The 16,347-nt window shown below is 45.8% G+C and overlaps 1 protein-coding gene across 4 annotated transcripts in view; it reads left to right on the forward strand.

Annotated features, from left to right (window-relative positions):
- Positions 1–16,347, forward strand: part of GALNT17 (polypeptide N-acetylgalactosaminyltransferase 17) — a 456,580-nt gene that overhangs the window by 325,774 nt on the left and 114,459 nt on the right. For all 4 annotated transcript variants that reach the window (XM_070567804.1, XM_070567807.1, XM_070567805.1 and 1 more), the window contains one exon: positions 12,838–12,955. In XM_070567804.1, the coding sequence (XP_070423905.1) occupies positions 12,838–12,955 (118 nt within the window). The remainder of the gene's footprint in view (positions 1–12,837; positions 12,956–16,347) is intronic.

The following is a 16,347-nucleotide window of genomic DNA, read 5'->3' on the forward strand; positions in this document are numbered from 1 at the left end:
CAAAAGCTCTCAAATCTTTCTTTCTGGTCCAGGGCTTGGGGCAAAATTGGGGTAAAGGGCAGGAGGTCTGAAGTGTGTAGATAGATGATTGGAAGAGAGGAGAAGTGAGGTAATTGATGATCTGCACAAGCACAGTCAAGCTTCTTGGCTCTTCAGAGCATGTGTGTTCACAAAATGGTGGTATTAGCATGATCTAAGGGTGGAGTTTTTGGCCTCTTGACATCAAAAGGGTCATTTATGAGGCATTTGTCTGGGCCCAGTTGATGGGTTGATGGTCTCAACATGTTTCAACTGGACAAGCAGTCGACTCTCAGTTCCTGAAAGACAACTCTTAATTACTCTGTTGATAAGATGGGGCTAGTCGAACTGGTCCTAGTGGGCCCATGGTTACAGAGACAGGTGGTGGAGTTTGCTGACTCTTGTTCTACACCTTTCTTCTTTTTCTCTTCAACAAGCATTCACTCAACCTATGTTCCATCTCACAAGACAGCTAACCAGACACTTAAAATATTTTTATTCCATATTAGTGTATATATGTGTATATATATATATATATATATATATATATATATGTATAAAGTATTGATGGCTGATAATGGTTTAATGTGTTACCACTCCTTAAGAAATTTTGTGCTTTTACAAAAATCATTTTCAAAGGATTATTTGCAAATCAATTCTCAAAGCCTGAAGAAAATATAATTAGCAAAGAGCAAAAGTGTTATGCTGAGAAACTTACTTATAGGAAACATCTTACTAGGCAGTTTGAATATGGTCTTTGTTTTAATAAAACAAACCCAGACGAAATCAGTCAGCCAAGGAAATGCATTTGGGACTGGCAGCTTCAATCTCCACTGGCATTTTCTGCATCTGTGAAAAATCACACTCCAGAGAGATGAGCATTTCCTTTATCCCCCACAAGGAAAGGCTCTTAATACCCAGACAGTTCACTCCCCAATCTGGAGGAAGTTGTTGTTTCAGCGTGAAATATCTTTTCAGCAACAAAAGGGAAAGTGCTGCCTCCATTTAACAGGCGAAGCACTGGCCTCTGGGTCCTATTTTCTTGTGAGATATTTGTGTGCTGGATACGGCATTTGATTTTTAAAAAGGCAGCGGTACTTATCCTTTTGGTATTTATATGTATAGCAGAGAAAAATGGAACTCTAAGTATTAAATTACTGTACTGTGCCAGTTGAGAATTCTATGCAAGCCAGCGAACTCCTTCCCTAAAATTGTAATTTTAGTGTTTAGCAGCTGTAAGTTCCCAGAAATCTTCAAAGCGGGACCACTTACTTGGCCTGGTGCGAGAGCACTTAGCTGCTGCCAATCTGCAAAGATCCGGTCTGGGAGGCAGCAGGATACCTGGGAGGGTGTAAGGTCAGACCCCACTAGCTTGCTCCCCGCTCTGCACTTTCTTGCATGTGTCTGCCCTTGGCCAGTTCACTTAACCTCTAGTTTCAGTTTCGTCAGCCGGAAAATGGGGCTAATAATGTCTACCAAGTAGGTCCACTTTGAGGGTTAGAAATAGTTATCAATCAATTGTCCCATGGCAGCACCGGATGCATCTGTTTGCTCGGCACAGGGCGTTGCTGGCCTGGATGATGTGGCACCTGCCCAGTTCTCCTTTCCCTCCCCTGCCCTGTCCTTTGGTCACTTAGCGTTTCATTGTCTGTGCCAGAGGGTGACCGAAGAAGGGTGACATCCACATCAGGTACTGGTTCTGTTTATTAGGAAACGGTGTCAAATAACTCATGGTATATGATATTGTAACAAAATGTGCTAAAATAAGGGCATTTTGATTGATTAAGCTACCATTTGCCAAAGAAGTTGACAATACCACCAAAATATCCAGTGCTGGTTGTACCCTGTGAACAGAATTTGCATAAATTAATGAAGACAACTCCATGGGTGGCGTTGAGTTTTGTATGCTTTTCCTACAAATGGGGCCTTGGAATTAGAAGGTGCTCAACAAACCAGCCTGGGCAGTGGCTGACGCAGAGCTGGGGCCAATGAAAATGGCAGGTGTTTGAGTTTGAGGACAGACAAAGGCAGTGAGTCCCAGTGAGGTAGGCCAGAATCATGAAATCATGGAATCATGAAAAGAGAAAACTGGTAAGCCAGGGATCCCTGGGTCATGAACCATCAGCCTGACATGAATTTGGAGACATGGTCACTGGAGAACAGAGGCCAGGGAGTAGGTGGGACCTAGAAGAGTGGCAGGAGGTGAAAGGCAGGCAGGGCAAAGCAACAGGCAGACACACCAGCCCTGATACCCTGCATGGTGACCAAGACAGCCAGCCATAGAGTGACACACATGTACCCTGATAGGAGCAGTCACTGAAAATCGGGAGTGAGGGGCAGAAGCAAGACCTTTCCCGATGGGGGCTTCCTTCTGAGGACAGCACATCACCTAGTCCACAGGCTATGGATCAGCAGTCTCCATTTTCTAGCTCCTTCTTTCCCTTCGACCCCTGGAGCCTGCTCTTCCTACTCCAATGGCCTCACTCACTGATACATAACAGGAAGCACCATGGCTTCAACCAGAAACCATCTTTACTAAGGAACAACAGAAGAAGTGTTTGCTTGCTCACTAGCATGACGTGTGTTTTATATCCTCAAGTTCTTGGGACTTAGTCTAACAAAGGCGTCCTCTATGGCCTCATAATGCTTATTGACCTGAAGAACAAAGGCACGAATAGTCAATATGCTTAACCCCTACTTGAAACCCCTCCCTAGAAATGATGATAACAATTGAACAGGTGCTGGGAGCAACAAGAGATGGAATTTCACATACACACTCTTGGACTCCACAGCAGAGGCACAGACTCTGCACCCAGTTGTGCAGCTGGGAGAAGATGACCTCAGGGTGGGCTTGGCCATCTGCAGGGCAGGTGTCCCTGCCCTGTCACTGTAGGCTGGACAGGCATTTCTCTTGGGGCCACTCCCACTGCCCCAATCTATTCCCTGGGATGTTTTCACACACTTGTCCCCAATACTCACGTCAGACTTCACACCTCTACACCACACGGTACCCGACTTTCTCATTTCTCTTCCCTCCTAGAACTCCTCCTCTGCCCGTCTCACTCTACACCTCAACTGTTTCCCGGAGTGGCACCATTTGCCAGGATCTTCACCAGCTTCTGTCTCCCTGTCTCCCCTGCCTCCTCCTCGGTCCTTCGTCCCTCTACTTTTCTTTAAAGTTCTCAATAACAACTCACATGTGTTGAGCACATTGTCATGCACAGAGCATATCTCTTTTCATCATCCCATCAGATTCTCACCACAATCCTGTCAGGTCATCAGGGCAGGGCAGAGTCTCATGCCCAGTTTGCTGATGAAGAAACTGAGTCACAGAAGGTTGGATGACTGCGTCCTGCTGGACGTTTAGATTCGTGTGCTTTCTCTGAGCCCTGGCGCCGTGTGTCTCCACCTGTCCTAGAGTGAGGACTGTGGTGCTCACTGTGACACAACTATTTACACCAGATGGAAAATATGGTGTTTGGGCTAAAACTTGAAATATTTTTGGACCTTATCTCCAGAGTGGTAGAAAATCTGTCTCTGTAACTAGAAGGTAAGAGTATAGGTAGAACTACCCCACCAGTCTCCCACTCTCTGTTCTAACAGCAATTGGAAATTTGGGGTTCACATTTATAACGTAATATGACAACCAAAGAAAGCTTAAGGATTGTTATCACCAGGTCCATGTTTTTATTGTGGCAGAATACATATACATTTTACCATTTTAAGTGTACAACTCAGTGGCATTAAGTACATTCACAAAGTTATACAACCATCACCACTATCTTCCAGAACATTTTCATCACCCTAAATGGAAACCCCGTATCTGTTAAGCAGTCACTCCCTACTGCCCCCTCTCCTCTGCCCCTGGCAACCACCAATCTCCTTCCTATCTTTATGATTTGCCTATTCTGAACATTTCATATAAATAAAATTATAATATTGACGCTTTGTGTCTGGCTTCTATTACTTAAGCATAATGTTTTTAAGGCTCATCCATGCTATATCACATATCAGTACTTCTTTCCTTTTTATGGCTGAGTAATATTCCATTGTATGGATATATCATATTTTGTTTATCCATTGATGAACATTTGGGTTGTTTCAACCTTTTGGCTATCATGGATAATGCTGCTATGAATATGCATGTACAAGTTGGTGTTGGAACACCTGTTTTCAGTTATTTTGGGTATATACCTAGGAATATGGCTGCAGCAGAGAGGGCAAAGGAAAGGAGGTCGGAGAAGGCCCAGGGGCACAGACTGTCTAGACGGAGCCTTATAAGCCATTGTAAGACCTTGGCTTTTACTCTGAAGGAAATGGAGAACCATTGGAGGGTTTCCAGCAGAGGTATAGTCTGATCTGATTTATGTTTCAATAGATCATTCTGGATGCTGTGTTGAGAGGTGACTGAAGGAGAGCAGAAGTGGAAGCAGAAGCTGGTTAGAAGGCCATTGTTGTAGTCCAGGCGGTATGATGGTGATGACTCAGACTAGATGGTGGCAGTGAAGGTCATGACAGGTCATCAGATGGATTAGCACCAAGACTGACAAAAAAGATTTTTACCTCAGTGTTTAGAAGAATAGAGTTGACATTACCTACGATAGGAAAGACTGTGGGTGGGACAGGTTTGAGAGTGAGGAAAGTTAAAAATTTTATTTCAGCCATGTTAGAGGGATCTTTTAGACATAATGGAGTTGTTGAATAGGCATCAATTGGATATACCAGTCTGAATTTCAGAGGATGGATTCAGACTGGAGTGTAAATTTGGAAGCTATTGGAATATAAATGTTATTGAAAGCCATGAGGGCAAACAAGATAACCAAAGATGAATGTAGATGGAGAAGAGAAGAGACCCGAGGTCTTTGCCCTGGAGTCCTCCTACCTTGAACATCAGAGAGAACAGGAAGCGTCAACAGAGAAGATTGAAAGCAGCGTCCAGGAAGACAGCCAGGCATGTGGGGTGCCCTGGATGCCCAGGGGAGATCCTGCTTCCAAGAAAGGGGAATGGTCCACTGTGTCAAATGCAGCTGGGAGGGCACACATGATGAGGACTGAGAAGTGATCATTGGATTTAGGGTGAGTCATCTCTGACCTTGACAAATGCACTTGCAGTGGAGTGGCGAGGTGAAAGCCTGGTTGAATGGGTTTCAGAGAGACCTGGAGAGAGGAACTGGAGGTGCCAGGTATAGATAGCTCTTTAAAGAAGTTTTGCTGTAACAGGGAACAAAAATAATGAGGAGAGGGCAGCTGTAAGAGAAGTGGGTCAAGGGGGATGTGTAGGCTATGCAAGCTGCTAGGAATGATCCAGCCCAAGAGGAAAGCTCATAATGTACAGTGTTGTTCTAAAATGTACCTGGTGTTTTTTTTCCAGGCATGGTAAGGACAAAAGATCAGGAGATGATTGTTACTCACAGCTCGCAAGAGAAGGAGGCCTGCCATGCCACGCAGGGCCATATGGGGAACAACCTGGGTCAGTCAGAAGGCAGACAGAGTAAGGGGAAAGCATGGGCAGGAGTCCTTACTGTGGTTTTTGCAAGAAGGAATGTGCAAGGCAGGGTAAACAGCTGATCAGGCTTAGGAATGGCTAGTTAGAACAATTTTGGCAGGCTCTGTGGTATAGGAGTTGTCTCCAGTTGTCTTGTTTCTGGCCCTGGGATGATCAGGGCAGAGGGATATTGCCTCCTGGAGTGTAAGAGCCAGATAGAGGAGGTGACTGGGAGTGTCAGCTCCAGGTTGGTTAGTTTGCATGGGAAAGGCATGCTCCCCAGGGGGTCTTTTGCTATATCTAAGAATTGGCCAGCCCTGGGAGGGTCACGCTTTCCTCAGTCAGCAAGGCCCCAGATGCCAAGCACCAAGAATACAGAAAATAAGAAAAGACATTTAATATAGGTGTATTTAGGGGAGGAGAGATTACTGGAGTGAGGTCCTTGAGTAGCAGGAGAGGATGAGTGGAGGGGTTGGCCTCAGCTAAAAGTGTGGAGAGTTCAATTATAGCAAAAGGAAGGAAAGCAGGTGACAGATACCTCTAAGGGAGTAGATGTTGGGGGAGGGGACACCCTATTTTGTTTGCTGCTTTCTTAGGGAAGTGGGAAGCAGGGTCATCAGTGGAAAGTGAGGAAGGAGGAGAAGGCGTGGCAGTCTTCTAGGAGAGTGAGAGAGGAGGAAGTCAGGACCTGTAGCAGGATTGCAGGGCAGCACTGAGGACCCAATGAATTTAAAGTGAAATTAGCCTGTGTGGTTATGTGTTTCTCTAACTGCATCCAGCTGTGCAAAACAGATGTGGAGTAGGCAGAGTATTGTGTTTATCAGCATTAGAGTTTTGCCAAATGAGAACAACCAAGTTGGGGTAGGGGACAAGGGCACCATTACACAACTGACCATGGGTTTAGGGTGGGTAGGAAGGGGGCCCACTGTTAAGGCCAATGGATTGGAGGTCCCCGTGGGATAGAAGAATGGGTGGATCAGGGCTGCTTGAGGAGGTGAGCTGGAAAGATAGGGGGTGGTAATCAGAGTTGAGTGCTTCCGGTCAGAGAGTACAGGAGATTTTTTTGTTTTCATATTTTTGTCAAGTGTATTTTCTGTAAGAGGTATGTGTTTGTTTTTTGTGACATAAAGTAATTAATTTTTGTTTCAAAAAGAAAGAAATGTGTTTTGAGGGGTGAGTAGGATTTGGATAGATGGAGGTGGTCTCATGGAGGACATTTCTGGAGGAGGAAGTACAGGCAGAAACTGGGACACTGTTCCTGAGTAATGAATAGCCCAGTGTAGCCAGGCATGGAATCTATGGGGCATCTGTCTGGAAAGGTACTGAGGAGAGCAAGGATGCTAAGGAAGAACTTGTACTTAATTCAGGAGAGAATAAGGAGCCAGTGAAGGATTTTGAGGAGGGAAATATCTAGAACACAAATGGGCCCTTTGTTACCTGTGAGAAGAGGAGAAGAGGAAGCATCGATAGTGAGAAAGCTTTGCATATCTTCCTGGAAATTCCTGGGACTGCCACCCTCTCCTCACTGCTCTTGCTCCGTGTCTCATCTCTCTCTTAGCTGGAACTGTTCTGTGTATAGTATATATTGTATGTAACAGCAACACTAAAAATGATTATTTTTAATTTCTGTTCTTCTCCTCTGTAATGGAGCTATTAGACTTTGACAGATCCCTTAATATGATTATCATTTTTGAATGATTTTGAATTGAAATGTTTGGACTAATGGTGGTAATTGCAGTTGAATTTGAGAAATGAGTCTGTAGGCTCACGTTGCAGGATCTCATCAGCCTGGAAGTGCCATCGACTGTGGCTCGTATGGTTGGGCAGGTGATGAGGAGGCCTCGGAGGGGAAGTGGGGCCCTGGTTGGCTCTTTGCTTGCTGACTGTAAAGAGGAGTCTGGTGAACCCTGCCTCTGGTCCCAGCTAGGACTGCGTGCTGGCTTTCTGTTGGAGACCTGCTTCTCCCCATGCAGGGAGGACAGCTGCTCATTGTCAGTCCAGTCAGGTAGTTTCAGAATTCAAAGCAGTCATCCCACTGAACTCACCAGCAAGTGCTCGCCAGCCTAACCATGGGAGAGGATATGTCTCTTAATTATGTAGTCTCCACATTCATCAGTTATACATTAGCCACCTTCCAGGAGCCTTGTGCTGCTCCCAGCACGTTGGGCAGGCCTCAGAGCCCTGCTGTTTGCAGCACTGGGGCCTTTGCTTACTGAGGAGGCTGCCTCCCAGGGGCTAGTCTCCAGGCTGCTTCCAGCCTCTTTTTTCCACAGTCCCTGTCAGGTGCCACCTCGCAAGAGTGCCAAGATCTGGAACTCTTCTTGACACCATGGCAGGTTTTTGTGCGTGGCCTTTAGGAGAACTTTTCACATGCCACCAATAGTAATAATGGTCACTTGTTCATTCCATGTCTCCCATGCATTAAGACCAGCCTCCTGCCCTTCATCTTCAGGTTCTGACAGCCTGCGCAGGATACAGACAAAGACCTGCTTTGCCGTGGCCTCCTGTGGGCCCTTGTGCCAGCCTAGGCAGCTGCTGTGGCCTAGCTCTAATGAGGAGGCACTAGGGGACCTCTCAGTTCTGTCCTGAGAAATCCCAGGGCCTCTTTTTGTTGTTGCTGGTGAGGTCACATTGGTTTATAACATTATATAAATTTCAGATGTACATCATTGTATTTCTACTTCTGTATACAATACATCACGTTCACCACCAAAAGTCTAGTTTCCATCTGTCACTGTATCACTGTCTCTCTTTACCTCTTTCACCCTCCCCTCACCCCACTTCAACTCTAGTAACCACCAATCTGGTCTCTGTATCTATGTGTTTGTTGCTGTTGTTGTTGTAGTAGTAGTTTTTTATCTTTCACGTATCAATAAGATCATATGGTATTTGTCTTTCTCCATCTGACTTATTTCACTTAGCATAATGCCCTCAAGGTCCATCCATGTTGTCACAAATTCAGAAAGATATCTGCACCTCCATGTTCATTGCAGTGTTATTCACAATAGCCAAGACTTGGAAGCAAGCAGGACTTCTAATAGAGAACCTAGCTGAATGTGCTGCACAGAGCTGTGACCAGCAGCTGGGGACCTCAGGGCAACTCATCCTGTGAATTCTTCTCTCCTCGCCACCACACCCAGAAAGTATCACCCAGATAATGCCAGTTATATTAAAATATCAGGCTGCTCGACAGGAAAGATGTTTCCCAAAGGGCAATCTCAGAAGGATCTGGAAGGAAAAGCAGACTGTCTGCTCTCCTTGACAGTGGAAGTTATGTCCTTTGGGTCTTGCCTCCCTCCTGTCTTCCTCTTCTTCCCTCCAACACTTCCTCCTCCTTCCCCATCGCTTCCTCCCCTCCCTCCTCCATCTGCCTCCTCTGTCTCCCTCGCTGTCTCTCCCTCGCCTCTCTCCCCCTCCTCTTTCCCTGCCCCTCCCCACGCCTTCCCTTCCAGCTCTCCCTACAGCACACTCCCCTGCTGTCCTTGGGTTCTGGCTCGGTTCAGCCAGTTTGTTCCTGAGGCGTCATGGAGCCCTTCCCCGCCAGTGGCAGTTCACCCAGATCTGTTACGTTCATTCATTTTATCCAACAGTAGCTGGCGAGTGCCTGCTCGGTGTCAGCAAGGCACTAGCTCCCGGGAATACAAGAAATTAGAGGAGAAACGTCTCTGCCCTTGGGGTCCTGACCACCCTCAGGGTCCTGACAGTTCCAGGGGGAGATGGCTCCACAGGATGGTTCTGCTGGTACAAACACGAAGTCCTGAGTCCTGTCTCCGTGTATTTGGTTCTGTGTTCTGGGCCGCACTCAGGAATCTGCATTTTCTAAGGAGTCATTGGGTGATGCTGGTGCAGGTGGGCCCTGAGCCAATCTCAGAGAAACATTCTTTTCACCTGTGGACCATGCCCAAAGACACCCCTTCAAGACTGTTTGTTGACTGACTGTGCCCTGTGATTTTACCCACCTGCTTGCCCTCAAGGGATTAGAAAGCATAAGCCTCTTGGAGCAGGATCTTAATTACGCATGCGTGTTAATGTTGGGAATCTTCAGACTCTAAGCATAGGCTTTGGGGGAGATTGTTCAAACTTACTGGAATGTCTTGATGTGCTCAACAGTTGCTCTCTAGAAGCCTGAGGTGACGTGGGTGCTGCCTCCCATTCCCCCTCCTCCCGTCTCCAAGCCCACATGTTGCTGGCGTTTCTCCATCACTGGAGTGGACCCTGGCTTTTAGCTCTCCCGGAATGAATCTTCCCTGCAGTTGGCCTCTTCTGGCTGTGCGATAAAACATCCTCCCTCCCCCAGATCATACGTAGGAGGGGACAGCATGTGTCGTGATTACCATTTGATTGCAAAGAACAGGAACCTATCTGACGAGGTTTAAGTCAAAGAGGACAGACCACAAAAGCTCAGGGAGCTCTCACATGACCCAGGGGCAGAGAGCAGAGCCAGGCCTGTCAGCTGATGACGGGAAGCAGTAGTTACCAGGCGGCCCCCTCCCCCAAGGTCTCACACCTCCACTGTGCACCTGCCTCCTTCCTCTGCCATCATCCTTGTGCACAGGGGCCGCTGGAGCTGCCCCCAGATGGCAGCCTGAGCCCTACAGACGAGTGAGACCATCTAGGTCTAGCTCCTAGCACTGTCTCCATTCCAAGTTTCAGGAAAAACATAATTTGATTCACTCGCTTTGGGATCGGTGCTCATTCCTGGTTCAGTTAACTGAGGCTGGGATATGGACTCACGTCGTGCTTTTCCATGCCTGGGATCAGCGGTTTCTCTGAGGGGCCAAGGACTGGGAGCAAATGATTGATAGTGAAGTGGTTGGAGTCCCTGGCAGGGCCGAGGTGGCACAGCTGCACCAGTAGGGGGCAGAGTCTTGTGTACATAGGGGTGACTGGTGTGAAATTTCTGCAAAAACGTTATGGACGGGCCTCACTGTAGAAGGGCAAAGAAATAGTATTTATTGAGTCCCCTCTCTATGCAATGGGCACATTGCATGTCTTTTCACAGCAGTATTCTATAGAGCTTTAACTTGGATCCAGAGTACTCCATTAATGTCACACATGAACAGTTTTCAGTGGCAGCACCCACGTTCAAACTAGGTCCACTCAACTCCGAACACTGATTTTTCCAGTGTGCCCTGTTGCTGCACCACCACATGGGTACCAAGAGGTATTCCATGGAGTCCAAAATCTGGACATTAAAGTCAAAGTCAAGCTCAAAATCAGAAGGAGCAGATAAGGCTCTAACACTGAGGGTTATAGCTCAGCTCAAGAGAATTCCACCTAATAGCTTCCTGGTGGCCCCAGTGGAGTTTCATTGGGTCTCCTCTAGGAGATGTCTCTTCTGCCCAGGAAGGCGTCTTAATGGCCTTTCTGGTCTTTGGCAGTGTGGGCATTTGCCAACTCCTCTGCGAAGACTTTTCTGGAGAGTACAGTGAAGCAGAGGGGCTAAAGTCAAGGACTTTGAAGTTGGATGGGTCCTGAGCTCTGCTCCATGACGCAGAGCAGGTCACTCAATCTCCGTGGGCCTCGGCTCTTAAATGGAGATGGTCCTTCCTCCTTCACAGGGCTGTGGAGGTTTTTAAATGAAAGAGTGTGTGAAAAGTGCTTTCCACTTGTGCTTGACACATAGTAATTGCTCAATAAATGGCTGTAATAGTAATAATAATTATTATTACTATTATTATGATTAGACTCTAAGTTGCTTGAACACAGGAAGTATGTTGTGTGTTTCTTTAACCCCTACAGCACCACTAAAAGGCCTTAGACATGGTAGGTTTTGAGAAAATATTTGCTTGGATGAATTTATTATACAAAGTTACCTATAAAGTTTGGAAACAGAGGTGAAAAGACATAATAAAGGAATTGTTGATATTACACTACAATACATGATGTAAGGCAATGTAATACAATGCACTATGTATGTATCAGTGTGTGGTCCCTCATCAGCAGTTCATGGTTCTGTGCTTCATGTGAAATTGCAATGAACATGGTAGATTAATGCTGCATTTCCGTTCATTCTTGCACATGCATCCAAGCTGTGTTGCCTCAGATGGTTTTTGTCTCTGATTTTCAGAGTCAACTTGTGCCTTTGGTGTACCCTAGAAGAAATAATCAAGGAGCTAATATATACAAAAATAAAATGCTAATCTTTGTCTGAGACTTTATGGCCACTAACCACCCCTTAGATACTTTTCATCTCTCTCACTCGGCGCCCTTGTCTGTAGGCTGAAGCGGTCTGTCTGTAGTTTCTCACTGACCCCTTTGGGCATCAGTGGTCTCCTATATGAGTCTTCTCCCTTCTGTAAGGACTGGCACCCTGATCCACTTTCTTCCCACCAGAACGTAGAGATTGGACCCCTTCCTGTAGACCTCTCCTCTCCAGTTTCCCTTCACACCCCTGGCTTGTAGAGCTCTTCTTCCTGGGGCAGGGAGTGGACGCATCTTGTTCCTTACCTCCAAGCTTCTTTGAGACTGCCCATGGATGCTCATCCTGTCACACAGCTGTCACCAGAAGTGCAGTGGGAACCAGCTCCATGGTTGCAGACACCATGTGATGTGTGAGACCCATCCTCGTGCAAGCTACAAAGGAGCCAGGTTATCCCTGGATGCTTTGGGGCCCCTCATTTGTCTAAGCTAAAATATAGCTTTATGGAGACAGAGGGTGTAGGAATTGAGGCCGTCAGGGAAGTTACTCAATTTGCCAGAGTAGAACCCAGCACCTGTTATGACGATGCCTGCAGAGGGGCTTCTGATACTGCCACCTTAATGACTTTAGCTTCTTGTTGTTGTTGTTTAATTGAGATATAATTGACATAGAACATTGTATAAGTTTAAGGTGTACAACATGTTGATTTGATTTGTATATTTTTATATTGCAATATGGTTACCACCATGGCATTAGCTAACACCTCCATCACGTCACGTAATTACCATTTCACTTTCTGGTGAAATGTTTAACATCTAGTCTTTTAGCAACTTTGAGGTATATAATACGGTATTCTTGACTATATCACAATGCTGTGCATTAGATCTCCAGAACTTATTCATCTTCCAACTGCAAGTTTAGACCCTTTCACCAACATCTCCCCAATTCCTCAATGCCCTGGAAACCAGCATTCTACTCTCTGTTTCTATGAGTTCAGCTTGTTTAGGTTTCACATATAAGCGAGAACGTACAGTATTAGTCTTTTTCTGTCTGACTTATCTCACTTAGCATAATGCTCTCAAGGTCCATCCATGTTGTTGCAAATGGCAGGATTTCCTTCTTTCTCGTGGTTGAATAGTATTCCTTTATATATACATACAACATGACTTTAGCTTCTTTCTCTCTCCCGCAGGACACCAGCCATGATTGGCTGCTCATTTGTGGTCAACAGGAAGTTCTTTGGTGAAATCGGTCTTCTTGACCCTGGGATGGATGTGTATGGAGGAGAAAATATTGAACTTGGAATCAAGGTTTGTGACATGGCGTCCTTTCCTCTTGCTTTATCCTTGTTTTTGAGCAGAGCTGACTGGTCATCCTTAATGTGTATTTAAAGCTGCTTTAGCTGGTGAATGACAGAATCATTCACCCCACCCTTATTCCTGAGGATGTTCCAGCAAGGTTGTCACCACTCCTTAGACAGGGGTTATCCTGGGCTTTCCTCTGTCTAAAGGTTGAACAATGTGTTCTGTGCCTTGGTGACCCAGGCTGGACATTAGCTGGAGAATTTGATTCTCCATCCAGTTTCATTCCCTTTAAGTTTTTCTTAAAATTAAATTCTTTCCTTAAATTAGTATTTCCATCCTCTGTATTTTGATGGTTCATGTACATCACGGAATCATAAGATGCCAGAGGAGAGAAGGACCATGTTCTGTGGGACCCTCTGTTTTCTCAGAAATGCTTCCAAGGAGGATGATGGGGGAGAGGAATGAGGGAGACACAGAATGGGCCTCTCGCTGGGCCCCCAGTCCAGATCAGCTCCACTGTTAGATATTTTATGTACTCGGTTTTGCTTAAGATTTTGTTTGAAAAATGAATTCCACTGTAAAAAAAAAAAAAGTTGGACACATTGATGCATTTCTGTGTCCTGTATCCACTGTCCTGAACCTTTGCATACCTGAGTCCCTGGAAATGACTCAGGACACAATTGTAAGGCTTAAACATTACTGAATTTCTTCTGCTGTCCTCTGCTGCATTCTCGTTTTTATTCTACCAGGTAGGTAACCAGTACAGAACCCTCCTCCCAATCAAAGCCTGCTCTCTGTGTCTGATTTCACTCATTTATTCCTAACTACTCAGGGCCTTTAAAAGACTCCATCAGCCCCTCATCTACACTTGCGCCCCCTTTGTGCAATGAAAGACTTCATGCCCTCAAGATTTAATGCATGTCCCAGCTACACGAGCAAAGGGGATGGTGGGACTCTTCCCTGGATCCTAAAATTACTCCCTTTTGGGGACTTCAGACTCTTCCTATGCCGTCAGTTCCAGGCTGGATTCTTTCCTCAATGGAATTTGCATAGGATTTCTTAGTAAAGCTCAGCAATTAAAAAGCCCGTGAATATGTTGTCATAGCTAATATACTCATCATTCGTCCATTTGAAATTTATTGAAGGAAAAGATCTGGACCCAGAATGTTGAACTTGGCCTGTAACTTAAATTTCCACCCTACTTCCATCTTCTCATCCCTCCTTGTGCTGCTCTGCTGCGTTTTTTCCTTAGCTCTCATCAACTTCTAGCATGCCCTAGAATTTACTTATTTATTATGTGTGTTGTTTTTCTCTACCTTCCCCTCACTAGATTACAAGAAGCTTTATGGGGCACAGATCTTTTCTGTGCTCACCTTTGTATCCCAAACATGTCAAACCATGCTTGACACAATGTTCCTGTTAGATTAATGTTAGATTAGGTGTCTGTTAGATTGATGACTGAATGGATCCTATTGGAAACTGAACATAAGTAGAAGCAGTGGAGTGGTGGGGACAAGCCTGGTTGGAATGAGTTCATGGCTAGATGGGAGGTGATAAGTTGTTCCGGGTACTTACCTGTGAAAGGAAGGAGCTCAAGGAATTTCTGCATGGAGACAATTGAGCTTTTTTTTTTCAAAAAAAAAAGCAATTATTTTTATGATAAAATAAATTTGAATGTCTGTATATGCTGCAAGAAGGAAACCAGTGAGGCGTAAAATATTACCCACAGAGGAGAAAACAGGATGACGGGGGGTGCTGTCCCTATGGAGGCAGGGACACAGGTGGAGGGGTTAAGGGGATGGGAGGGACCTCCAGATTTCATTGCCACTGCAGGCTGTCTTCTGGGGAGAAGAGAGGCTGTGACAGCAGAACTCAGTGCTGAGGCTTGCTGAGATGTTGGTCTCCCCACACTCGTGACGGCGTTTGCTTTGCAGTGATCTGGACCCAGCAAAGGTCTGTGTGCGAGGCTCTGCCACACTCAGTGGTGATGGTGGTGATGGTTCTTTGTGGCTGCCCTCATCCCTGAAGGAAGAGAGGGGGCTTATCATTTTCTGTTCAAAGCACAGCCCAGCACACCAAAGCCTAACCACCTGAGGGGCCAGTGAGTTCCACTCGGCACGCTCCTTGTGAACAGGCTGGAGTGAACAGGCCCTCAGAGTCTGCTCCCTGGCTTGTCTTCTTTGTGGCAGATTGGCGCTGGGCTGCTCTCTGCATATCTTTATAAGAGCATCGGATGGATGGAGGCATGGATACCACTCTCGTGTGCAATTACCTGCCTCTTATTGTACGCCCAGGCTTATCCAGCATACGTGCTGGAGATTTGGGAATGTTGTGCTCTTACTTCCCATGTCCTGTGAGCTGCAAGCTGACTCTCCACAGAAGCCTTGGTTTTCTGCTGATTCTTGAAGCGGGAGTTGAACACTATTGGGGCCACAAAGACCAAGGCCTGTGTTCGGGGTCCACATAGCCACCGTCTACACAGTATTCTGTGTTTCTCATGTTGTGGTCCTGACCAGCAGCATCAAACTTACCTGGGAACTTGTTACAAATGCAGATTCTCAGGCCCCTCCCACACCTACTGAATCAGACACTCTGGGGTAGGGTCCAGCAACCTGTGTTTTAACAAGCCTTCCAGGTGATTCTGTTACATACCCAAGTTTGAGAGTCACTGGTCCACACCCTGACCAACGTCCTGGCAAATACACACCTTTTCTCAGAACGGAGCCCAGATGAGAATCCACATCTTTTAAGACCCTCCTCTGGGTTCCTCTCATGGCCACTGCGGGCCACAGTGAGTCCTTTCTTCTCACTCCCAGCCCACACAGCCTGGGCTTCCTTAGGACCAGTGCCTACTTCCTCATTAGCTTCATGTGCAGGTGTCTGGACCAGGTTCCTGCAAGGTTCCTGGTGACAGGGCTGCCTTTTACAGGAAGTAATCCATGTAAGGTGCTTTGTTTCACAAACTCTATTCCTTCTCCTTTCATTTCTTGCTATTTTGTACTGCTCAGGGTGCAAATAAGAAGAATAATAAATACATTATTAAGAAAGCCATCCCCACTGCTGAAAAAAATCAGAGCTTTGTGTAATATAAACGCACATATATACATACATATAATCTTCATGTAGTGTACACACATACATTTATACAAATTAACCTATAAGGAATGACACAAAATCCTATGCTTTAGTTAAGTGGGAAAATTTTCATATGAGAACACTTTCTTTGTGATTTTTTCCAACAGGAAATAGGTACATCTATGCTCTTTCCAACTATTCTCTGGAATTTTTCCTTATTCTTGAATTCCATCTTCAGTAAGTAAAGATGTGTGCAAGAATAGGAAGAATAGAAAGTCTTATTGTGATTCAGGGAAAAGACTAGCAGGGTTGACTCTAGGCCT

Source organism: Equus przewalskii, chromosome 12 (assembly GCF_037783145.1).
Source record: "Equus przewalskii isolate Varuska chromosome 12, EquPr2, whole genome shotgun sequence".
NCBI classification, from domain to species: Eukaryota; Metazoa; Chordata; class Mammalia; order Perissodactyla; family Equidae; genus Equus; species Equus przewalskii.